The following is a 27044-nucleotide window of genomic DNA, read 5'->3' as shown; positions in this document are numbered from 1 at the left end:
GGCCACTGTTTAAGATGTGGCTCTTTATTTGCTAACTGTAGAACCTTACCTTTAGTCTCCCTGAATTTCAAATTCTTTATTACCATTACCGCAGTGTCATGCTAAGAATCTCTATCTAAAAGCACGTTATAAACTTAAATCACTGCTAGTTTTTATCTAATATTTATTATTAATATTTTGTCATCAATGATTTATTGTACATCTAGTATATACCACTATATGCTGGATGCTGAAGACACTACAGTGAAGACAAAATTTCTAATCTCTTAAGGCTTAACAGTTTGGGGGTAGAAAATGGCCAAATTGTGGAGGCTTGGAAAATTTCCGTTAAAAAAAATTCACCAGATAAAATTTTGTTATTTTGACATACACAGAATGTTTTTTCCTTTTAATAGGATTTTATGAAGCTGATGCAGTTATTGAGTTGTACTGTGTTTAATTTTTCTTTGGGGAATACAAAATATTGTAGGGAACTTTTTCAAAGTATTTGTGGGTATCAAATTATTTCAGCTATTTTTTAAATCACAAGGTACAGGGAAAAAATAACCATAATGTTTAGAATTATAGTAACTGTTAATACATAAGAAATTAATGCTGATGGCTTATATCTTTTTTCAGGTAAAGAGCATGGTACACCATTTATACTTTAATGATAAACTTGATGCTCCAAGGAAAAATCGTTTTCCAGAGCGTTTCATGGATGACATTGCTGCTCTTGTCAGCACAATTGCTAGTGATATAGTTTCACGATTTCAGAAGGTAATGATAAATTACTTTTTTCAATTAAATCTCTCTTTCAAGCTAAGATTAAAGTATCATATTTTTGTTTTTGCTCTTTATTCATTTCCTCAGGACATAGAAATGGTTGAGAGACTCAACACAAGTCTGGCATTCTTTCTCAATGATCTGTTGTCTGTTATGGACAGAGGATTTGTCTTTAGCCTTATAAAATCCTTCTACAAACAGGTAATGCATAATTAGTAATCAAGTAATTTAAATACTGTGTTCTTTTTGGGGGCAGGAGCTAAGGGACTTTCAAGAACACATGTAAATACTGATGTTAAAAAATGTAACATGTTTTTAATAGTTAGGCAAAAATAAATTGCATTAGTTTTATTAGCGCTCAAAGATTGTGGCAAGTTGCTATTAGTACAGCCTACTTTTCCCTGAATTGAATTGGCTCTGTCATGACCATTTTTTAATTTTCATTCTGGAGCATATCAATGAGTCAATAATCTAAATGTAAAGATGCCAGCTATTGTAGCCCTTACTGAATGAACAGCTAACAGAACTTTTAAGGTGATTTTTAAAGCAGCTGCATTTTGCTATGTGCTACTCCCAGCATAACTGGAGATCGTAAAGGTCATGGACAGATGTGGGCTCAGGGTCCAAATGTTCTTCAGTATGTTGTTTTTACTAAACTCAAAGCATCCTGGAACTTTTCCATAAACAGCTGACTTTGTTTTAAAATTTTATCAGCTGATTAATGAAACCCATTGTCTTACTTACCTACTACTGCCATAATAGAAATACCCCAAGTGGGTGGCTTTATGAAATTCATGTTCTCACAGTCTTGGAGGCTAGATGTCAAAATTCACTGCAAGGCTCTAGGGGGAAGTTCTTCCTTGTCAATAGCCTGGGGTTTCCTCGGCATCTGTTTTTCCCCCTGTGTGCCTCTCTATTCTGTTCTTTGTATAACTCAGAGTGATTAGGTTCAGGACTCACCTGCTCTGGTATGACCGTATTAACATAAAAAAAAGAAAAAGTTATTTTCAGATAGGATCGCATTCATAGGTACAGGGCCCAGGATTTCAATACATATTTTGTGGGGGCACAGTTGAATTTATAACACCTGCCTTTTGGAAAACATTAGTTATTGGTCTTGATGGGCCACTTGCGTAATGAGCTATGTAATCATTCCAGAATTACCTTTAAAAAAAAAAAAAAAAAAAAACCCAAACCCATTGCCATCGAGTCGATTCTGACTCATAGCAACCCTAAAGAATTATCTTGGGAGCTTTTAAAATACAGATCTCTGGGTCTTTCCTGTCCCAGAATTATTGAGGAGTTAGATTCCTGGTGATAGGGAGTGGGTTGTGTTTATAAAGTGCTTCCTGGCTGGTCCAGATTGGCTTTAGGGAACTGCTGGTCTAGAATGCTATTTGGCAGTCTAATATTTATATCTTCGTATAGTAGAATATGAAGATCTATTGGATGCCTGTATTATTTGTTTCTTTTTATAGTTAGAGGAGTTAAAAACTATGCTTGGGCACTGTCCTGCTTGCAAATATTTGTAACACTATGTATTATCTTTACTTTTCTCCTAAAATTTCATGCTACCCAAACTTGTCCTGTCTATATTCTGCAGACAGCGACCTCCTAGATTTGCCAAACATTCTTCTAGACCCTAGGGATAATAAAGCTATTAAGTCAGATTATAGTATGTCTCCTCAAGTAGCTTATGGTGTAATTGGGAAAATAGATAAATAAACAATTAAAAATACAGGTAAGGTCGGGGGCCAAGATGGCGGACTAGGTAGATGCTACCTCGGATCCCTCTTGCAACAAAGACTCAGAAAAACAAGTGAATCGATCAAGTACATAATAATCTACGAACCCTGAACAAACGCACACAGATTTAGAGACAGAAAACGAATAAATACGGGGAAGCAGCGATTGTTTTCGGAGCCTGGAGCCAGTGTCCCAGTCAGGTAACCTTTGGCGCCCGATTTAGGGCAGAGCCCAGGGGAGCTGACGGCGCAAACAAGGGGCCCAGCCCTACCCCCTGAACTCACCCCGGGAGGGGGCCCAGCTGGTTCGCGCGGGCGGCGCGGCGACGCAGCCAGTGGGAGAAGTCCCCGGGAGGCAGTGACTGGTCTTGGAGCTGGGAGAGCAGCGTCCCAGCTGGGGAATTGTGCCGCTGGGATTATGACTGGGCGCTGGCATGGCACAAGCACGGAGAGCTGCTCCACTCCCCTGAACTAACCCCGGGAGGGGACCCAGCCGGTCCGCGGAGGCGGCGCGGCAACGTGGCTGGAGGGACGAGAAGTCCCCGGGAGGCAGCGACTGATTTTGGAGCCGGGAGTAAAGCGTCCCAGCAGGGGAACCTTGATGCTAGGATTTGGATTGGCAGCGGGTGGCTTCAGAGGGCCAGACCCCAGGGGGCAATCTCCACACAGCCAGCACACATAGGCAACACGCCCCGCGGGAATCTTAGATATAATAGTCATTCCAAGCAAGACAAGCAACTCTGGCTATATTCTGAGGTGCTACTCTCCTATCTCTCTGATCCCTCCCCCACCCTCCCCAGGCGGCTTCATTAACGTTGGAATTGCCTGAGCCAGAGGGAGAACGGCTCCGGCTCCGCGGCAGCTTTGCTTTTCCCCCTTTTTTTTCCTTTTGGTCTTTTCCTAACCCACTCTTTCGGCCTGAGAGAAGGAACAACAACAACAAAAAAAACCCAGGGACCAAAAATCCACCCCTAATTGGACTAAAAACACAGAACCAGCTACAGCCAAGCATATATGATCCAAATCTCAGACTTTCATCCTTACAGGGAACAAGGTGGCGGTTATAATCCAAAGGCAATTCTGATAGGGATCTGACTGCATTTTTTTTTAGCGGATTTTCTGGGAAAACTAGTTTCCCAGTGATGGCTCGGAGACAGCAGTCCATATCAAACCACATAAAGAAGCAGAACGTGACAGCTTCTAGAACCCCCCAAACAAAAGAATCAAAATCTTTCCCAAATGAAGATACAATCCTGGAATTATCAGATACAGAATATAAAAAACTAATTTACAGAATGCTTCAAGACATCAGAAACAAAATAAGGCAAACTGCAGAAAAAGCCAAGGAACACACTGATAAAACTGTTGAAGAACTCAAAAAGATTATTCAAGAACATAGTGGAAAAATTAATAAGTTGCAAGAATCCATAGAGAGACAGCATGTAGAAATCCAAAAGATTAACAGTAAAATTACAGAATTAGACAACGCAATAGGAAGTCAGAGGAGCAGACTCGAGCAATTAGAATGCAGACTGGGACATCTGGAGGACCAGGGAATTAACACCAACATAGCTGAAAAAAAATCAGATAAAAGAATTAAAAAAAATGAAGAAACCCTAAGAATCATGTGGGACTCTATCAAGAAGGATAACTTGATTGGAGTCCCAGAACAGGGAGGGAGGACAGAAAACACAGAGAAAATAGTTGAAGAACTCCTGACAGAAAACTTCCCTGACATCATGAAAGACGAAAGGATAGCTATCCAAGATGCTCATCGAACCCCATTTAAGATTGATACAAAAAGAAAAACACCAAGACGTATTATCATCAAACTTGCCAAAACCAAAGATAAAGAGAAAATTTTAAAAGCAGCCAGGGAGAAAAGAAAGGTTTCCTTCAAGGGCAAATCAATAAGAATAAGTTCAGACTACTCAGCAGAAACCATGCAGGCAAGAAGGGAGTGGGACGACATATACAGAGCACTGAAGGAGAAAAACTGCCAGCCAAGGATCATATATCCAGCAAAACTCTCTCTGAAATATGAAGGCGAAATTAAGATATTTACAGATAAACACAAGTTTAGAGAATTTGCAAAAACCAAACCAAAGCTACAAGAAATACTAAAGGATATTGTTTGGTCAGAAAACCAATAATATGAGATACCAGCACAACACAAGGTCACAAAACAGAACATCCCGATATCAACTCAAATAGGGAAATCACAAAAACAAATTAAGATTAATTAAAAAAAAAAAACAAAACTCATAACAGGGAATCACAGAAGTCAATATGTAAAAGATCACAATAATCAAAAAGAGGGACTAAATACAGGAGGCATAGAACTGCCATATGGAGAGTGATACAAGGCGATATAGAACAATACAAGTTAGGTTTTTATTTAGAAAAATAGGGGTAAATAATAAGGTAACCACAAAGAGGTATAACAACTCCATAACTCAAGATAAAAGCCAAGAAAAACGTAACGACTCAACAAACATAAAGTCAAACACTACGAAAATGAGGATCTCACAATCTACTAAGAAAAAGTCTCAGCACAAAAAAGTATGTGGAAAAATGAAATTGTCAACAACACAAATAAAAAGCCATCAAAATGACAACAATAAACACTTATTTATCTATAATTACGCTGAATGTAAATGGACTAAATGCACCAATAAAGAGAGAGTCTCGGACTGGATAAAGAAACACGATCCGTCTGTATGCTGCCTACAAGAGACACACCTTAGACTTAGAGACACAAACAAACTAAAACTCAAAGAATGGAAAAAAATATATCAAGCAAACAATAAGCAAAAAAGAAGAGGAGTAGCAATATTAATTTCTGACAAAATAGACTTTAGACTTAAATCCACCACAAAGGATAAAGAAGGACACTACATAATGATAAAAGGGACAATTGATCAGGAAGACATAACCATATTAAATATTTATGCACCCAATGACAGGGCTGCAAGATACATCAAATTTTAACAGAATTGAAAAGTGAGATAGACACCTCCACAATTATAGTAGGAGACTTCAACACACCACTTTCGGAGAAGGACAGGACATGCAGTAAGAAGCTCAGTAGAGACACGGAAGACCTAATTACAACAGTCAACCAACTTGACCTCATTGACTTATACAGAACTCTCCCCCCAACTGCTGCAAAGTATACTTTTTTTTCTAGCACACATGGAACATTCTCTAGAATAGACCACATATTAGGTCATAAAACAAACCTTTGCAGAGTCCAAAACATCGAAATATTACAAAGCATCTTCTCAGACCACAAGGCAATAAAACTAGAAATCAATAACAGAAAAACTAGGGAAAAGAAATCAAATACTTGGAAAATGAACAATACCCTCCTGAAAAAAGACTGGGTTATAGAAGACATCAAGGAGGGGATAAGGAAATTCATAGAATGCAACGAGAATGAAAATACTTCCTATCAAAACCTCTGGGACACAGCAAAAGCAGTGCTCAGAGGCCAATTTATATCGATAAATGCACACATACAAAAAGAAGAAAGAGCCAAAATCAGAGAACTGTCCCTACAACTTGAACAAATAGAAAGTGAGCAACAAAAGAATCCATCAGGCACCAGAAGAAAACAAATAATAAAAATGAGAGCTGAACTAAATGAATTAGAGAACAGAAAAACAATTGAAAGAATTAACAAAGCCAAAAGCTGGTTCTTTGAAAAAATTAACAAAATTGATAAACCATTGGCTAGACTGACTAAAGAAATACAGGAAAGGAAACATATAATCTGAATAAGAAATGAGAAGGACCACATCACAACAGAACCAACTGAAATTAAAAGAATCATATCAGATTATTATGAAAAATTGTACTCTAACAAATTTGCAAACCTAGAAGAAATGGATGAATTCCTGGAACAACACTACCTACCTAAACTAACACATTCAGAAGTAGAACAACTAAATAGACCCATAACAAAAAAAGAGATTGAAACGGTAATCAAAAAACTCCCAATAAAAAAAAGCCCTGGCCCGGACGGCTTCACTGGAGAGTTCTACCAAACTTTCAGAGAAGAGTTAACACCACTACTACTGAAGGTATTTCAAAGCATAGAAAATGACGGAATACTACCCAGCTCATTCTATGAAGCCACCATCTCCCTGATACCAAAACCAGATAAAGGCATTACAAAAAAAGAAAATTACAGACCTATATCCCTCATGAACATAGATGCAAAAATCCTCAACAAAATTCTAGCTAATAGAATTCACCAACATATCAAAAAAATAATTCACCACGATCAAGTGGGATTTATACCAGGTATGCAAGGCTGGTTTAATATCAGAAAAACCATTAATGTAATCCATCACATAAATAAAACAAAAGACAAAAACCACATGATCTTATCAATTGATACAGAAAAGGCATTTGACAAAGTCCAACACCCATTTATGATCATAACTCTCACCAAAATAGGAATTGAAGGAAAATTCCTCAACATAATAAAGGGCATCTATGCAAAGCCAACAGCCAATATCACTCTAAATGGAGAGAACCTGAAAGCATTTCCCTTGAGAACGGGAAGCAGACAAGGATGCCCTTTATCACCGCTCTTATTCAACATCGTGCTAGAAGTCCTATCCAGGGCAATTAGGCTAGACAAAGAAATAAAAGGCATCCGGATTGGCAAGGAGGAAGTAAAATATCTCTGTTTGCAGATGACATGATCTTATACACAGAAGACCCTAAGGAATTCTCCAGAAAACTGCTGAAACTAATAGAAGAGTTTGGCAGAGTCTCAGGTTATAAAATAAACATACAAAAATCACTTGGATTCCTGTACATCAACAAAAAGAACACCGAAGAGGAAATAACCAAATCAATACCATTCACAGTAGCCCCCAAGAAGATAAAATACTTAGGAATAAATCTTACCAAGGATGCAAAGGACCTATACAAAGAAAACTACAAAGCTCTACTACAAGAAACTAAAAAGGACCTACTTAAGTGGAAGAACATACCTTGCTCATGGATAGGAAGACTTAACATAGTAAAAATGTCTATTCTACCAAAAGCCATCTATACATATAACGCACTTCCGATCCAAACTCCAGTGTCATTTTTTAAGGGGATAGAGAAACAAATCACCAATTTCATATGGAAGGGAAAGAAGCCTCGGATAGGCAAAGCATTACTGAAAAAGAAGAAGAAAGTGGGAGGCCTCACTCTACCTGATTTCGGAAGCTATTATACAGCCACAGTAGTCAAAACAGCCTGGTACTGGTTCAACAACAGGCACACAGACCAATGGAACAGAATTGAGAACCCAGATATAAATCCATCCACGTATGAGCAGCTGATACTTGACAAAGGCCCAGTGTCAGTTAATTGGGGAAAAGATAGTCTTTTTAACAAATGGTGCTGGCATAACTGGATATCCATTTGCAAAAAAATGAAACAGGACCCATACCTCACACCATGCACAAAAACTAACTCCAAGTGGATCAAAGACCTAAACATAAAGACTAAAACGATAAAGATCATGGAAGAAAAAATAGGGACAACCCTAGGAGCCCTAATACAAGGCATAAAGAGAATACAAAACATTATCAAAAATGACGAAGAGAAACCAGATAACTGGGAGCTCCTAAAAATCAAACACCTATGCTCATCTAAAGACTTCACCAAAAGAGTAAAAAGACCACCTACAGACTGGGAAAGAATTTTCAGCTATGACATCTCCGACCAGCGCCTCATCTCTAAAATCTACATGATTCTGTTAAAACTCAACCACAAAAAGACAAACAACCCAATCAAGAAGTGGGCAAAGGATATGAACACACACTTCACTAAAGAAGATGTTCAGGCAGCTAACAGATACATGAGAAAATGCTCTCGATCATTAGCCATTAGAGAAATGCAAATGAAAACTACGGTGAGATTCCATCTCACTCCAACAAGGCTGGCATTAATCCAAAAAACACAAAATAATAAATGTTGGAGAGGCTGCGGAGAGATTGGAACTCTTATACACTGCTGGTGGGAATGTAAAATGGTACAACCACTTTGGAAATCTATCTGGCGTTATCTTAAACAGTTAGAAATAGAACTACCATACAACCCAGAAATCCCACTCCTCTTGTTTCAAGAGCCTTCATACAAACAGATATATGCACACCCATGTTTATTGCAGCTCTGTTTACAATAGCAAAAAGCTGGAAGCAACCAAGGTGTCCATCAACAGATGAATGGGTAAATAAATTGTGGTATATTCACACAATGGAATACTACGCATCGATAAAGAACAGTGACGAATCTGTGAAACATTTCATAACATGGAGGAACCTGGAAGGCATTATGCTGAGTGAAATTAGTCAGAGGCAAAGGACAAATATTGTATAAGACCACTATTATAAGATTTTGAGAAATAGCAAAAACTGAGAAGAACACATACTTTTGTGGTTACGAGGCGGGGAGGGAGGGAGAGGGTTTTTTATTGATTAATTAGTAGATAAGAACTGCTTTAGGTGAAGGGAAAGACAACACTCAATACATGGAAGGTCAGCTCAATTGGACTGGACCAAAAGCAAAGAAGTTTCCAGGATAAAATGAATGCTTCAAAGGTCAGCGGAGGAAGGGCGGGGGTTTGGGGACCATGGTTTAAGGGGACTTCTAAGTCAATTGGCAAAATAATTCTATTAAAACATTCTGCATTCCACTTTGAAATGTGGCGTCTGGGGTCTTAAATGCTACCAAGCAGCCATCTAAGATGCATCAATTGGTCTCAAGCCACCTGGAGCAAAGGAGAATGAAGAACACCAAGGTCACATGACAACTAAGAGCCCACAGACAGAAAGGGCCACATGAACCGGAGACCTACATCTTCCTGAGACCAGAAGAACTAGTTGGTGCCCGGCCACAATCGATGACTGCCCTGACAGGGAGCACAACAGAGAACCCCTGAGGGAGCAGGAGATCAGTGGGATGCAGACCCCAAATTCTCATAAAAAGACCGTACTGAATGGTCTGACTGAGACTAGAGGAATCCCGGCGGTAATGGTCCCCAGACCTTCTGTTGGCACAGGACAGGAACCATCCCCGAAGACAACTCATCAGACGTGAAAGGGACTGGACAGTGGGTGGGAGAGAGATGCTGATGGAGAGTGAGCTAATTATATCAGGTGGACACTTGAGATTGTGTTGGCATCTCCTGTCTAGAGGGCGGATGGGAGGATAGAGAGAGTGGGAAGCTGGCAAAATTGTCACGAAAGGAGAGACTGGAAGGGCTGACTCATTAGGGGGAGAGCAAGTGGGAGTACAGAGTAAGATGTATGTAAACTTATATGTGACAGACTGACTTGATTTGTAAACGTTCCCTTGAACCTCAATAAAAGTTAATAAAAAAAAAATACAGGTAAACACAAGGTACTGTGAAAAGAATGGTGAAATTCTTTTAAGAAGCGATATGAGCTTATTTTGGTAGATTAAATGTTCTCTCATAAGTATGTCTTTGAAAAGTGGAAATAGTAATGCTAAAATATAAAAATATGGCATTTAGGTTAGCCGGGGGGGTTTTAACAGTAAATCTTGTGGTTCTAAATTTTGGAATTTTAGCAATAACTGGAAAAAGCTGATAATATTACGTAAACCATAAAACCCAAAACTTCCTACTGAGTACTGTTTTTTTAATTCTTCAGTACTTCATTCTGGTGTTAATATTGCAGAATTGATATATTAATTTGGTGTTCTTTTATTTATGCAATTCTTACTAGGTATCTTCAAAGCTTTATTCATTACCAAATCCAAGTGTCTTGGTGTCCTTGAGGTTGGATTTTCTGCGAATCATCTGCAGCCATGAGCACTATGTTACATTAAACTTACCCTGTAGCTTACTTACTCCACCTGCATCTCCATCACCTTCTGTTTCTTCTGCAACATCTCAGGTATGCAAAGTACATGATTGTGTATACATGTTTTTTTTTTTTTTGGTTTGTTTTTAAGTCCATATTTGTGGAAAAAATTTTTAAACACTGGAAAAACATAATTAATGCCTACTGAATAATAATAGCTGGATGATAGGCTCAGTTCTAAGTACTTCTTAACTATTCACTCATTTTATCCTCAGAGCAATTAAACCACACTCACTGCCTTTGAGTTGATTCTTTTTCATGGCAACTGTGTAGGACAGAGTAGAATTGTTCATAGGCTTTCCGAGGTTGTAATCTTAACGGAGGCAGACTGCCACATCTTTCTTCTGCGGAGCGCCTGGTGGGTTCAAACTACCAACCTTTCTGACAGCAGCCGAGCACTTAACTACTACAGCACCAGGGTCAAGTTCATACCCAAGATCACGCAGTAAAAAGTGGCAGAGCTAGGCTTTGAATCAAGGCACACGGTGGCTCTATTCTAGAGCAGAAGCTCTTAACTACTGTTCCACAGCCTCTCACAAATCCACGCACATGTGAGTGAATTCACCTACAGAAACTCACTTATTTAAAATGCTTTCACAAGTTTGGTTCTCCGGAAGCAGACACTGAGCTGGAGTTTGGCATGCATGTTTTTTAAGAATCAGTATCTGTGAGAGGAAGAAGGATGAAGGATAAATTAGCAGAGAGGGAAGTCATAAACTGTAAGGCAGGCCTAACAAAGCCCTGCCTAAGACTCTTGTACCCAGAAAACTCAAAGGAAACTTCTTTGTTGTTGTTGTATGGTGTCAAGTTGATCCCAACTCACAGGGACTCAATGTGACAAAGAAGTGCCCATAGAGCTTCCTAGGCTGTAATCTTTACAGGAGCAGATTGCCAGCCTTTTCTCCCGTGGAAAACACCAGTGGGTTCGAACCACCGACCTTTTAGTTGGCAGCTGAGTGCTTGAGCATTGTGCCACCAGGGCTCCCCCAAAGGAAATCAGATAGATGTTTATAGGCCTTCATTGTGTGGCACTTGACTTCAACAACTAGTAGTTTCCTAAAGATTAAGAAAGTGTTACTGTAGTAATTTTTGTTCTTCTCATATGGAATGAGCTTAAGGGATTTTGTGATTTTTATTATCAGAGAACCCTGGCCTTTTCTTCCCTCCTAGTGAAACACTCCACTACATTATTCGTGAGGCAAACAATCTACTCTCTTAACCTCTTATTGTATACGTGTATGTGTATACACACACATACGCACACACAGAATAGAGGAGGCTGGTCTTTTATTTTCTTCCCCATCCTCTGTCAAAGATTGAGTTATTCATCAAGAACAAATTAGTCATAAGTGCAGTTTAGATCTAACTCCCTACTGAACATCTGATTCATCCAGGAAATTCCCATAGAATTTCTTCCATTACTTTGTTGCTCTCTCTTATCTACTTATGTAATTTTAGATTCTAATAGATGACAGAGACATCCTTCCTTTTTGGGGCAAGGGAGTGGTGGGGAAATTCTGTATACTTGTCAGGAAGATGATTTCTCCATAGAAAATTGGACACCTGTTGCTGTGTTTCTAAGAAACCCCGTATAGTTAATTGGTCCTGAATATGGATAGAAGGGGATGAGGTTGAAGACACTCTTACCTTTAAGTGTATCTTGGGCAATGCCATTTTGCAATATTAAACAACTTTTAAAATCTCAATTAGTGAGTAAAATTCAAGATGATTGTAATTTTCCAGAGATAGTATGTTCTTTAAAATACAGTTTTGCTGCTCTTTGGAATTTCTCTAGAAACCTATAGACTTGACTATAAATATTTCTCTTGTACTCTACAGTGAGCGTAAGTTTATCATTTGGACTTAATTGCCTTATTTTCTCTTCAGAGTATGATATTGAAACATTAAGTGACTAAATAAAGGACACAATAGATGGAAAAGGTTCATTGTGAGAAAAAGGAAACTGAAAATAATTAAAAGTTTTATTTCATCATAGGTTCCTATGCCAAGAGTAAAAACGGTTACTTTCTCCAGTGTTCATAATAGTAATATTAAAGAAGCTACCCCTAAAAAAAAAAAAGTTTATGTCACTTTTAGATAATGTTTACACTTCATCTGTTGTAATGCTGTTTGTCTGTAGGATGTTTTATTGCACAGCTATTATAGTTCTTTTTCATCTCATTCCACAACAGAGTTCTGGATTTTCCACAAATGTACAAGACCAGAAGATTGCAAATATGTTTGAATTGTCTGTACCTTTCCGCCAACAGCATTATTTGGCAGGACTTGTTTTAACTGAGCTTGCTGTCATTTTAGACCCTGATGCTGAAGGGTGAGTAGACCAGTTTTTGTCTTGAAGAATATCAATTTGATTTTAAACAATGAGACAGTAGTATCCCATTTACACCTCCTAACAATCAACAGAATACTCTTCTACTTTTTTCCTGCCTCTCAGCTCCCTATGTTCTGCACCCATATTATTTCTCTATTCATTGATTTTAAGAAAGTTTTTTTTTTTTTTTAATTTTATCATCTCTGCATTAGAGGTATGTCTTTAAATCAGTGGCTGTTTCTGGGTTTTATCATGGTTTATTTGGCAGCATTTTCTATTTTAATAGTACATAAAATAATGGCGCATATTTGTAGCTAAGACTCTTAAATTTGTTTATATCCAGTAGGTGTTTTTTCAGTTGAGCAAATAGCCTAGTCTGTTTGATTTCTTACGAGGAAAATTGATGACTTGCCATTATACTATGTTGTATTTTATTTCAAAATCTGCCTTATTAACAAATACCCTTAGGTTTTAAGACTTCCAAAGGTGTGTATACTTCTAGAGAACATTTGGAAATTGATACAGTAAGAAAAAGGTATATTGTCTGAAGATTGGAATTTATAGAAATAGCTTGATGTATTGTAGTTTAGCATTCCTTTGGGGTATGTTATCTTTTTTGTTTTAATTTTGGTAAAATTATATATAACAAAACATTTGCCAATTCAGTGATTTTATAATTCAGTGGCATTGATTACATTCTTCATGTTGTGCAACCATTATCACTGTCCTTCTCTGAATTATTCCACCACCATTTACAGAAACTCAATGCTCCCTAAGCAATAGCTTTACTTTTCCTCCTTCTTTGCACACCTCGTAACCATTAATAAGCTTTGATTTCTATATAATTTGACTATTTCAGGTAAGTGATCATACTGTATTTGTCCTTTTATGACTAACTTATTCATTCATAGTCTTTTTCAAGGTTCATCCATATTGTGGCATGTATCAGGACTTCATTTCTCTTTATGACTGAGTAATATTTCATTGTATGTATATAACACATTTGGTTTATCCCTTCATCTGTTGATGGACATTTAGGTTGTTTTCACCTCTTGGCTATTGTGAATAGTGCTGCAGTGAACATTGGTGACAGGGGTCTGTCTGTCTTAATAGTTGTTTTCAGAAATCTGTATGACTATAACTCACTTGAGTAATTGCTTTTTTTCGATTTTTCTCATTATAGGGCCATTATAAGTTTATAATACAGTTTAACTTCATGTAAGAGCTCCATTAAAACAATAAAGGAAATGTTGTAGTGCAGGTTTTGCAAGAAAGTCCTGATGTATTCATTGAATGAATGAAAGAGGAGATTTATTAAGTTCTTAAGATGTCTGGAACATGATCAATACTCAGTAAATTGTGAAAGGCCAAATATTCTGCAAATAAGACATTTTTTTCCCATAATGACACCTTCCCCAATTAGGAATATATTTTAAAGAAGTAATTTTCCATATTGCAGAGCTTTGGTGTTCTGAAGAGGTGTTTAATGGGTTTCCATATAGGATAGAAGGGTGCAGAGGTTGGGGCATGAGGAGGGCAAACTAAGTGAGTAAACTGTGGACCTCCAGCCCCTGTTTCTCACCACTTTTATAATTTGCTATACTGAATAAAATGTCATTTGGACAAAAAGGAATCCATTGATATGTTTTAAAAACAGCAACACTCTGAAAACCACTTCTTTAATAACTGCTGTATCTCAATTGGAACCCTGCTGGCACAGTGGTTAAGAGCTCGGCTACTCACCAAAAGGTTGACAGTTTGAATCCACCAGCTGCTCCTTGGAAACCCTGTGGGGCAGTTCTACTCTGTACTATAGGGTCGCTATGAGTCGAAATTGACTCAACAGCAACAGGTTATTACAGTGTAGGGTGTGTCCTAAACCCAATCCTTTTAGGTTATAAAAAGTACAAAGTGGACACACTACCTAATCCATCAGATGGTGTATTCTTTCAGAAAAAGGAAATAAAAATGTATTTTTGGTATATGTTAAAAGATCTGATTTAGTAAAATAAAGTTTACAACTTACATTTTACTTTTGTTCTCCTTAATTTATAATGGTAAGTGATCATAAATTCTTGAGTATTCAAATGTACTAATAAGGAGTTAATATAAAAAATTCAGATTTATTCTTAAGTGAATTTGTATAACATTTCCTTTTTTCTCAATTATTATTTTTATACAGAGACATTCCTTAATTTTAAAATGAGAAATATATGCAAATATGTGGCAAAGTTAAGAAGTTGAACAAAATTGATTCAGTATCATGACTTATTGTTATCTTTTAATATACTAATCTTTCTGACTTCACTATTCTTCTTTTAAAATAGTTTATTTGGATTGCATAAAAAAGTCATCAATATGGTACACAATTTACTCTCCAGTCATGACTCAGACCCACGGTATTCTGACCCCCAGATAAAGGCCCGAGTGGCCATGTTGTATCTACCTCTGATTGGCATTATCATGGAAACTGTACCTCAGCTGTATGATTTTACAGGTATTTACTAAATTTAAGACAAACTTTCAAAGCAAAGCCCAATGTTCATTTAAAGGGGTTAGAAAATACCTCAAGGATAAAGATCTTATTTTAGGAAAAAACAAATGAAATATGTATACTGACGAAAGTAAACTGGAAATACTTAATCACATTACAGAAAAACTTAGGCTATATGAGAGAATTCACTGCAAGTCATGTAAGTAATTCTTTTGATGGATTTCAAAATAATAATTTTATAGCAGTGTGTTTTTTTATATACATGTGTATACAGATATACATATATATACTTACCTTTTAGGAAGTAGGTTTGACTGTGTATTATATATCTGAAATAGAAAAAAGAAAACTTGACAGATGTCTACCAACCTCAGTCTCAATTTTATTTAGATATATAATTGGAGCTAGTGTTCACCTGAATACTAGGAATTGTGTTTATTAGTAACACTGGGTTAATAACTTGAAGTTTCGTTGTTTTTTAAAAAGTAGTATCCAGAAAGTTTTTTGCTTTTGCTCTGCATATTTAAAATTTATTTAAATTCTTACACTGACGTAAAACACTATAGGTTGCATTTAAACTAGTATTTAACCTGATAAATTTCTTCAAGTTTAATAAAAATAATAATTTTCTAAGTACTTAATATGTGCTAAGAACTCTTGACAAGTGCTGGTGATACAAAGATAACCAACTCTTTGCCTTTGAGGGATTGATAGTTGAGTAGTTTTTCCAGTATTTTGATCCCTAAAATAGGTTTATTATCTGAAGACAGAAATTTTTATATTATTATATCATTTTTTACTAGCCAGAGTTCTCTATAAAACTATAAATTACCTCAATAGGAATGAATTAACGTTTAAAATACTAAAAATATTCTTTAAAGGAAGTTACTGTAATGATTAATATTACATATGAATGGTTTTTTTCTTTTAAAGAATAATGGAGAATAGGAAAGGGAACTGCATGCTCAGTAATTGTTAGTAGAGCTAACCTGAAGTTTTGTACTTTTGAATTATTTTTCTCCAGAGACTCACAATCAACGAGGAAGACCAATATGTGTAGCCACCGATGATTATGAAAGTGAGAGTGGAAGCATGATAAGCCAAACAGTTGCCATGGCAATTGCAGGAACATCAGTCCCTCAGCTGACAAGGCCTGGCAGTTTCCTCCTCACATCAACGGTAAAAACAATCCTCCTACAGGAATTTCTTGTGGAAAGAAAAATATTTACAAAGAGGTTCCCTTAAATAACAAAGGTTACTATGTTAGCTGATACAAAAATTCTCTGAGTTTTATTTATTTTATGGAAACATTAAGGTTCCTAGAATAGTACCTGTAATACAGCATAATCAATTGTTTAAATTCATGAGGTATAAAAATCAGATCAGCACAAAGCTGGTTCCTATTAGGTGGAGGTCAAGTATGTCTCCACCTTCCCACTTCTCCATTATTTCTGAAACCAGCCCCTCGTCCCATGGCACTGTCTACTTCTCTGCAGGGTTTGATAATTTGTTGCAATCCACCACCCCACTGCTTCCTTGCAATACCACACAAAATTCACAAGCCAAGCTCACATTTATATGACTTATTAGAAAGTAGCAGGTTACAACTCAGGATCAGGATTGACTTGGAAATAAGAGAAACAACTTGGAATCAGGAAGCACACAGCCAAGGTCTGGAAAGTTCCCCAAAGTGAAGAGCACATCCCTCTCTTCTTCAGTGCAGGACGGATTCCAACTAGGACAGCCCTCCCAGCTGCTGTCTGCCATTGACCACTGTGCCATTGGCCTCTCTGCCACTAACTGCCCTACCTTATAGCCAGTGTAGCAGCTCACTGAGGTCTTTCAGCTGCTGCTTTCCTACCAACAGCTCTCTGCCATTGGGGTTCTCTATAGCAGATGCTCTCTGCCTTTGGCCTCTCCACTGCTAACTGGCTCATCCCATAGCCACTGTAGTAGCTTGCCTAGCTTTGTTAGCTGCTCTCTATTATCATGCCTCTCTGTCGTCAGGCCGCTCCACCATCAGCTCATTACTGTCAGCTCTCCATTGTCGATTTCTCCATAGCTGACTAGCCCAGCTCACAGCCACTGTAGCAGCTTTCTCATCTCTGTTAGCTGTCCTCTGTTGTCAGGCTTCTCTGCTGCTGGCTTTCCACTGTTGGCTTCTCTACCACTAACTGGCCCAGCTCACAGCCAGTGTAGCAGGTTGCTCAGGTCTCTTAGCTGCTCTCTGCCATCAGGCCATTCTCCTGTCAGGCCTCCCTGTCCTTGTCCTGTCCACTGCTAACTGGCCCAGTTCATAGCCAGTGTAGCAGCTTCAGGACCACTCGGCTCCCACGTGGGTCTGCTTCTCGGCCCACGCAGCTTTTAGCCAGCCGCTCGCTCTCAACCAGGAAGCTTCTCTGAAACCTCTTTTTCAGCAGTTTATGTATCCTGATCTGCATCAGTTTCAAGGTTGGGGCTCCCTCACTAAACCCGAGTTTAAAGAATCATCAGTTAGGCATGAGATATCAGTCAACTGAGGTCTTGTTAATTACCAGACAAAAGTATCAAACCATCAAGGTGTTTGCAGCTTACCCAAGAAATGTCAGTCAACCTGGGGAACCCCTTGGGCAAAAGTAACAAACCTGGGAGCTTCAACTCCTCCCTGCCTCCCCAAGTTGCTTCTCCAGAGAACTAGGGCAGGTAACAATTCCTCAGGGCTTTGGGGGAGTATCTCACACGCTGTCTTTCCAAAGAACCAAGGCAAAAGGCCATATAAAGGAACTCATTGCACCGCAGTACCTATCTTGTACTAAGTTGTTTTAAAGACTGCTAACTACCTCAAGGTTTATGGTATGAAGCTCTGTATTTTGTCATTGAAAACTTTGAAAATGAATTATACCTACTCCATTCTTTATTTTTTAAATCCGTGTTATTCTTTATCAGCCTCAAGAATATTCCCAGTTGTTTAGCTTGTGAAGACTTGTACTTTTTCATGTTTAAAAAAATACCAATTTTACTCTGCTCCTGTACTTTTTGCCCCTTAAAGAGGGAGGGGTGTGGAGGCAGGGAGGAAGCAAACTGCCTAAAGCAAGATGAAGTTCTAAAAATTTTAAGTGATTTCCTTTCAGAAAACTGCAATATTTATGGAAGCTCTCCACGTGATAACTTAAAAAAGCTTTATTAAGATGTAATTTACATACCATAAAACTCACCAATTTTAAGTATACAATTTAGTGGTTTTTAACATATTTACAGTTTACAGCCATCACCACAGTCTAATTGTAGAACACTTTCATCACCCCGAAAAGAACTCTCATTCCCAATTGTAGTCACTCTGCATTTTCCTTCCCCCTCAGACCTCAGCAACAACTCTTCTGTTTTCTGCCTATAGATTTGCCTGTTCTAGACATTACATATAAATGGAATTATACAATATGTGATCTTTTTTGCCTGGTTTCTTTGACTTAGCATAATGTTTTTGAGGTTTACCCATGTTGTAACATTTATCAGTGCTTTATTCATTGTTCCTTTTTATTACTGAATAATATTCCATTGTATGGATATACCACATTTTGTGTATTGATTCTTCAGTTGATAGACATTTGGGTCACTTCCACTTTTTCTCTGTTATGAAATAATGCTGCTGTGAGCAGTTGTGTACAAATCTTTGTGTGGCCATATGTTTTTATTTCTTCTGGGTATATATGTGTAAAACAGAGGATCTGCTGGATTGTATGGTAGCTCTATGTTTAACATTTTGAGAAACTGCTAAATAAACTCTTTTGCAAACTGGCTTCACCATTTAACATTCCCACCAGCAGTGAATAAGTGTTTCTGTTTCACCACTGTCTCACCAACTTATTATCTGTCTTTTTGATTATAGCCACCCTAGTGGATGTGAAGGAATCCCTGGGTACTGCAAATAATTAAGAGCTTGACTACTAGCCAAAAGGTTGGTTGTTAGAACCCACCCAGAGGCACCTCAGAAGATAGGCCTAGCGATCTGTTTCTGAAAGGCCACGGCCTTGAAAAGCTTGTAGAGCAGTTCTGTTCTGCGCACATGGTGGCCATGAGTCCAAATTGACTTGATGGCAAAAAAAACAGCAGCAGCAATGGGTGTGAAGTGAGAAGTCATTGTGATTTGCATTTTCTTTATTACTGATGATGTTGAGCATATTTTCATGGGCTCTTTGTCGTATTCAAATCTTTTTTGCATTTTTAAATTGTCTTATTTGTCATTTTTATGAAGTTAAAAGAGTTCTTTATATATTTTGGATACAAATTTTATGAGATGATGAGATTTGCAAATATTTTCTCCAATTCTGTGGGTTATCTTTTCATTTTTTTTTTTAATTGTGGTAAAAACATATATAACAGAACATTTGGTATTTCAGCCTTTTTTACATGTACAATTCAGTGACATCAGTTAACATTCACTGTGTTGTACAACCATCACCACTATCCACTTCTGAATTCTTTCAGTGTTCTTAGCAGAGACTCGGTGCCCCATTAGCAATAATTCTCCCTTCCTCACTCCTACTCCCTCTCACCCCTGCTAACCATTGATAAACCTTGGTCTTTGCTTATTCTAGATACTTCATATAAATGGGATCGTAAAATATTTGTCTGTATCTGAGTTATTTCACGCAGCATAATGAACCTTGACAACATGTTATAGCATGTATCAGAACTTCATTTCTCTTTATGGCTGGATGATATTCCATTGTATGGATATACCACATTTTGTTTATTCATTCATCTGTCAATGGGCACTGGGGTTGTTTTCACTTTTTGGCTATTGTGAATAGTGTGACAGTGAACATTAGTGCACAAGTTTCTGTTTGCATCCCTGCTTTTAGGTCTGTTGGGTTCACTTTTTGATGGTGTTGTTTGAAGTGCAAATATTTTTAATTTTGATGAAGCCCAGTTTATCTAATTTTTCTTCTGTGCTTTGGTGTCACAGCCAAGAACCCATTGCTAAATTCAAGGCCATGAAGATTTGGTCTTTTTTTTTTTTTAACGCTTTATAGTTTCAGCTGTTGCATTCATTTTGAGTTAATTTTTCTATATGCTGTGAGGTAAGGTAGGAATCCAGCTTAATTCTTTTGCACATGGATACCTAGTTGTCCCAGTACCATTTGTAAGACAGCTATTCTTTCCCCAAAGAATTGTCCTGACACCCTTGTCAAAAATCAATTAACCACAAATTTAAGAAATTTTTTTCTGGACTCTCAATTCCGTTCCATTGGTCTAGATGGCTGCCCTTATGCTAAAGACCCTCAACTAAAACTTCTTTAGTATCGAGATGAAGATATATAAATTTGCTTGTTTTATACCATTTATAGGGTTAGTATTTTTTTTCCCACACAGGAGTATGTTTTATTTTTTTAGAAAAAATTTACTAAAGCTAAGATAACAACTGTGGACCTAAAAATTAAGCCAAACATAGGATAGTCCATACCAGAGGAGTTTTTCCAGGTAGTCTTCTATAATCAAAATTCCTGCTGTGTCCAAGAACAAACTTAGCTAAGTTTGACACCTTATGTGAAACAGGCACTGATTTTCAAATAGAGGCTCTCCAATTCCAGAGTCCATTGCCCTCGTCACACTGCATGCTTTTTAATAATTATTTTTATTATTGTAAAATTATATATAAAAAGAATATATATAATATATGTATAATTACAATATAATAATACAACAGACAGTAGTGTACTGAATACTCAGCTTAAGAAACAGAATATTGGAAATACCATTGATACTCCCCTTCTGTCCTCAATTTGATCCTTCCCTTACCTCGAAATGACCACTATTCTCAATTTTGTTGACCTCACTTTTATTTTTTTTAAACTCTTCCTATATGAAATACACTATACATGAAAAAGTACATGAAACATAAATGCATAAGTTTACAAAATATTATAAAGTGAATATCTTGTAAACTGCTATTCAGGACAAAAAGTAGAACATTGGCTTTACTCCAGAAATCCTTAGCATGCTCTTACCGAGCTACAACTACTTACCCCTCCCACCTCTTCTACCCACTATCATGACTAATGAGATAATTACCTTCTTTTTTTTAATGGTTTTAACTATGGGTAGGGTTGCTACAAGTCAGAATCAACTTGATGGCAACGAGTAGTAGTAGGATAGTAAACCCATTGCCATTGAGTCAATTCTGACAAACCTATAGAACAGAGTAGAACTTCTCCTTAGGGTTTCCAAAGGAGTGCCTGGTGGATTCAAACTGCTGACCTTTTGGTTAGCAGCCGAACTCTTAACCACTACACCACCACAATTTCCTAGCAGGGTAGTATTCATCCCTAACGATTATAGTTTAGTTTTACATTATGATCTTAATTTTCATCCATGATATAGTATGTAGCTATGCTTCACTGATTTTCATTGCTGTATAAATTGTATTATCTCTCTATAAATCAGTTTACTTATCCATTCTATTGATAGACAAATGAGTGATTTCTGATCTTTGATTATTACAAATAACAATCCTATAAACTTTCTTTTACATGTATACTGTATGCATGTGAAGACATTATTTACTTATCCATTCTATTCATAGACAAATGAGTGATTTCTGATCTTTGATTATTACAAATAGCAATCCTATCAACTTTCTTTTACATGTATCCTGTATGCATGTGAACACATTATTTAGGGTATATTCCTAGAAGTGAAATTTCCTGGGTCATTGAATATATCTATCATCTATACCAGATACTGCCCAATGTTTTTCCAAAAGGTTTTTCTCAATTTATACTTCCATCCGCTGTATGAAAGTTCCTATTCCTTCACGTGTTCATCAGTACTTGTAATTGTTAGATTTTTTTATTTTTACCAATCTGGTAGTTTATAGTTGTTTCTCCTTGTAGCTTTCATTTCCTTGATGACTTATGAGGGTGAGCACTTTTTTAAAATGTATGTTGGCCACTTAAATTGTCTCTTTTGAAGTGTCTTGAGTTTTTTGCCCATTTTCTACAGGGTTACTTTTTTTTTTTTTTTGAATAATTTGTAGATGTTCTTTATATGTTCTGGATCAAGTCCATTGTCAATTATAAGTGGTTTAAATATCTCCTGTGGGGCTTACTGATAAATTTGGAAACCCTGTTGGCGTACTGATGAAGAGTTTGGCTGCTAACCCAAAGGTCGGCAGTTAGGATCCACCAGGCACTCCTTGGAGACCCTATGAGGCAGTTCTACTCTGTCCTCTAGGATGGTTATGAGTCAAAATTGACTCCACAGCAATGGGTTTGGTTTGGGTTTTTTAATGGTAAATCTGGTTATTAGAATACATTATTTTAAAATAGTTTAATAGTCTTTTCCTTTATAGCTAGTGGTTTCTGTATCTGAAGAAATTTTTTTTCCTATTCTAGCATTTTGAAATTTATCCTAAAATCTACCTACAACTGATTTTTTTTTTTTTTAGTGTACACTATAATTTGGGGTCCCAGCTTAGATTGCTTTGATATATTATTCCACATTATCTCAGTACCATTTTTATTAAAAGATGATTATTATTTTTTACTGCTCTGAAATACTACCTGTTATAAATCATATGCATATGTATGAGCAGGTTTGTTTCTGGTTTCTCTCTTCCATTGGTGTCTTGTCTAACCAATATCTTAATTACTGTAGTTTTAGAATAAAATTGAATATTATGTAGAGAAAGTTTTCATATATTAAAACTTTTTTTCTTTTTGGTAACTGGGCCCTTTATATTTCTAAATAAAATTTAGAATCAGCTTGTAGAATTCTACTGAAATAAATAAAACACAAGAAACAAAATAAACCAACAAACCTGTTAGAATTTTGATTGAGATTGCATGAAATCTATGCATCAGTTTGGACGAAAATCGACATTCTCACACTATTCAGTCAGTGAGAATGTCGAGTCTCTGAATACATAAACCTTCATAGTGTTCATCAAAGAGGCCTAGCACGTATTTTGTTAGATTTATTTTTGGTCCTTGATGTTTTCTTGGTGCATTTGTAAATGGTATCTTTTTCAGAAATTCTGTTTTTTTCGTAGTTGATTACTGTTACATAAAAGTAGAATTGATTTTTGTAAAATGATTTTTGTTTTCAACAGAATTATTCTACTACTTAGTTGGAATCGACTCGACGGCACTGGATTTTTAGGTTATATATATATATATATATTTTTTTTTTTTTTTTAACACACACAGTCAAATCATCTGCAGGTTTAGTTTTTTCTTTTCAATTCTTTCTTTCACTACTTGTTGCACTCGGTAGGACATCCAGTATATTATTGCCTGTTGTTTTTGTTGTTGTGTGCCGTCAAGTCAATTCCAACTCATAGCAACCCTGTTGCATAGAAGTGGTGATTATGGGCATCCCTAAAGGAAAAATTTACAACACTTTATTCTTAAATAAAAAACCACAAAAACCCAGTGCCGTCGAGTCGATCCCGACTCATAGCGACCCTATAGGACAGAGTAGAGCTGCCCTGTAGAGTTTCCAAGGACTGCCTGGCGGATTCGAACTGCCGACCCTTGGGTTAGCAGCTGTAACACTTGACTACTACACCACCAGGGTTTCCTATATTCTTAAGAATATATTTAAGAATTTTTTTAATTCTTAAGTATATGTGTTTCAAGTTTGTTTTTTAGAAACCTTCTATTATATTAATGAGGCATGGTAGCTCAATGGTAGAATCCTCACTTCCATGTGGGAGACCCCAATTTGATTCCCAGCTAATACACTTCATGCATGGCCATCACTCTTCTGTTCAGAAGAGGTTTGCATATTGCTGTGTGGCCAAACAGGTTTCAGCATAGCTTCCAGGCTAAGACACACTGGAAAGAAAGGCCTGGCAATCTACTTCTAAAAATCAGCCAATGAAAACCCTATAAATCACAATGGTCTTATCTGCAGTCAATCATGGGAATGGTGCAGGAACAGGTAGCATTTCGTTCCATTGTGCATGGCGTCACCGTGAATCAGGCTGACTTGACGACCGCTGACAACAACCATTATATTATGGAAGTTTACTTCTGCTCCTAGTTTGCTAAAAATCATATATATTTTTAATCATTAATTGTTAATTTTTATCAAATGCTTTTTCTGCATCCATTGAGATGATAGTATTTTGCCATATATTCTTTTAATTAATGTAGCCAGTTTCAATTGATTTTCTAGTGTTAAACTAACACTGAATTCCTGAATTAAACCCAACTCTTTCGTGTTTTTATGTTGATGGATTTGATTTGCTAATGTTTTGTTTCGGATTTGTGCATCTATGTTCATAAGTAAGAATGCTTACAATTTTCCATTCTCCTCATGTTCTTTTAGGTTTTGGAATCAAGGTTAAGTTGGCCAATACAAACAATCCGGGGAGTTTTCCCTTTTATTCTATTCTCGGTAACTCCTTCTGTAAGATTGGAATTATTTGTTATTGGAATGTTTGGAGAATATTTTGGTAGAGCATACTGGGCCTGCAGTTTTCTCTTTTGAAAGTTATTAAATTATTTATTCAATTTCTTTAATGGCTATAAGACCCTTTAAGTTTTCTATTTCTTATTTCTATTTCTTCCACTTGGTAGATGTTATTCTAGTAAATTTTTTTTAATGATTTTTTATTGAGTTTTTGGTGAAAGTTTACATAACAAGTTAGGTTCTCATTTGACAATTTCCACACAAATTGTTAAGTGTCATTTAGTTGCATTTATCACAATCCGTCAGTGTTACCTTTTTTTAAAAAGTTTCTCCGTGTACAAATTAGTGACATTGATTGCATTCTTAAAGTTGTGCAACCATTCCCACCCTCCTTTTCTGAGTTGTTCCCCCTCATTAACATAAACTCATCTTCCCCTAAGGTTCCTATCTAATCTTTTGAGTTGCTGTTGTCAATTTGATCTCATACAGATAGTTCTTAAAAGAGCATAATGCTCAAGGCAGACCTTTTGAACTAGGCATTCTAGTAGTTTTTATTTTTTCAACTTTCTTGGCATATAAAGTTGTTCCTAATACCTTCTATGATATTTTTAATACTGTAACATCTGTAGTAGATATAGACTTTTTTATTTCTGTGCCTGGCATTTTGTACCTTTTCTCATCTTAATCAGTGTCATCAGAAATTTGATAAATAACATTAGTTTTTACAAAGAAACAATTTCAAGGTACTGTTAATCCTCGCTTTTGAATGTTTATCTCAATTATTTCCTGTCTTCTTTGGGTTTATATTGATATTCTCTTTCTAATTTCTTGCAGTGGTTGTTACTTAACTCACTAATTATCATTCTTTCTTCCTCAACAGGTACTTTAAGCTGTACGTTTTTCTTTGTTGTATGCTGTCGAGTCACTTCTGACTTGTAGCAATCCTATATGACAGTATAGAACTGCCCCATAGGATTTCCCAGGTTGTAATCTTTATGGGACAGGAGCCCTGGTGGTGCAGTGGTTAAGTGCTCGGCAGCTAACTGAAAGGCCATCAGTTGAAACCCACCAGCCAGTCCAGCTGAGAAGGATTTGGCAATCTGCTTCTGTAAAGGTTCACAGCGTTTCGGGCAGTTCTGCTCTGTCCTCCAGGGTCGCTAACCTTTCAGTTAGCAGCTGAGTGCTTAACCATTGTGCCATCAAGGCTCCTTACATTTTCCCTTAAATACTGTTTGTTATGTTCCACAATTTATTTGTAGTATTTTTATAATTCAGTTCAAAGTATTTCTAAAGTTCATCATGATTTCTCTTTAGACTCAGGCTATTAAGACGTTTTTAAATTTCCTCTCATAAGAAATTTTGTATTTATGCTTTAGCTTCTGATTTTGACCTGATTGCATGTTTCCAGCTTTTTATATTTGTGTCAACTTGTTTTATGATCCAGTATATTGTCAGTTTTTAAAAATATCTTATGTACTTGGAAAGAATATGTATTATTCAGTTTTTTGTTTACAGTGTTCTGTATATGTCTATTGTGTTAAATTCGTTAATCATGTTGTTTGACTCTTTGTCTTCTCTCAGTTTTTGTCTGCTTATTCTGATGGCTCACGGTGATTACAGGTGTTGTTAATTTCTCCTTGCCACTCTGTAGGATTTTGTTTCTTTCTTTTGAGGGTATATTATGAGGTATGTAGTAATTTAAAACTATTATATACATTTTTGGTGAGTTGGAGCTTTTGACAACATAAACTATAACACTTTTCTTAAAGTCAGTTTTATATGGTAGCACAGCTATGTTAGCTTTCTTTCTATACACACACGCACACACACACACATACATAAAAAAAAATACACATATATATAGGGCATACCTCTTTACATCCTCCTACTTTCAATGTTTTTATATCCTTACGTATTTTTGTTTTCATTGTTAGTTGCTGTTGAGTTGATGCTGACTCATGGCGACTCCACATATGCAGAGTACATCTGCTCCATAGGACTACTGCATAGGGTTTTCAAGGCTATGACCTTTTGGAAACAGATCACTAGGCCTCTCTTCCAAGGATCTCCTGGATGGGTTTGAACCACCATCCTTTTGGTTACTAGCCGAGTGCTTAACCATTTATGCCACCCAGAGACTCCTCCTTGGGTATTAGGTGTGTTTATAAACAAAAAACAACATGTAGTTAGATTTTGTCTTGTATGTTTTAATCTGGTCTGTTAATCTTTGTTTTTTTAATAGAATTTTTAATTCATTTACATTTAGTGTAGTTAAATTTAATGTACTTATTTTGTACGTTCTTTTGCCTCACCTATTACATGTTTATTTTTGTCTAATTTATTGTGTTCTTTTGGTTTGATTTCCCCCCTCATTCCACTTTTTCTTCCCTACTAGTTTAGAGTTTCCACTCCTT

At 36.7% G+C, this 27044-nt stretch overlaps 1 protein-coding gene across 4 annotated transcripts in view; it reads left to right on the top strand.

Moving 5' to 3' along the window:
* Nucleotides 1–27044, top strand: part of DOCK7 (dedicator of cytokinesis 7) — a 271372-nt gene that overhangs the window by 167463 nt on the left and 76865 nt on the right. For all 4 annotated transcript variants that reach the window (XM_064282069.1, XM_064282072.1, XM_064282070.1 and 1 more), the window contains 6 exons: nt 619–759; nt 853–966; nt 10271–10441; nt 12601–12740; nt 15068–15237; nt 16259–16413. In XM_064282069.1, coding sequence (XP_064138139.1) covers nt 619–759; nt 853–966; nt 10271–10441; nt 12601–12740; nt 15068–15237; nt 16259–16413 — 891 coding nt within the window. The remainder of the gene's footprint in view (nt 1–618; nt 760–852; nt 967–10270; nt 10442–12600; nt 12741–15067; nt 15238–16258; nt 16414–27044) is intronic.

The sequence above is a fragment of the Loxodonta africana genome, chromosome 3, assembly GCF_030014295.1.
Source record: "Loxodonta africana isolate mLoxAfr1 chromosome 3, mLoxAfr1.hap2, whole genome shotgun sequence".
Taxonomy (NCBI): Eukaryota; Metazoa; Chordata; class Mammalia; order Proboscidea; family Elephantidae; genus Loxodonta; species Loxodonta africana.
Note: the sequence above shows the minus strand (reverse complement) of the source record. Positions and strands in the feature narration are given on the sequence as shown.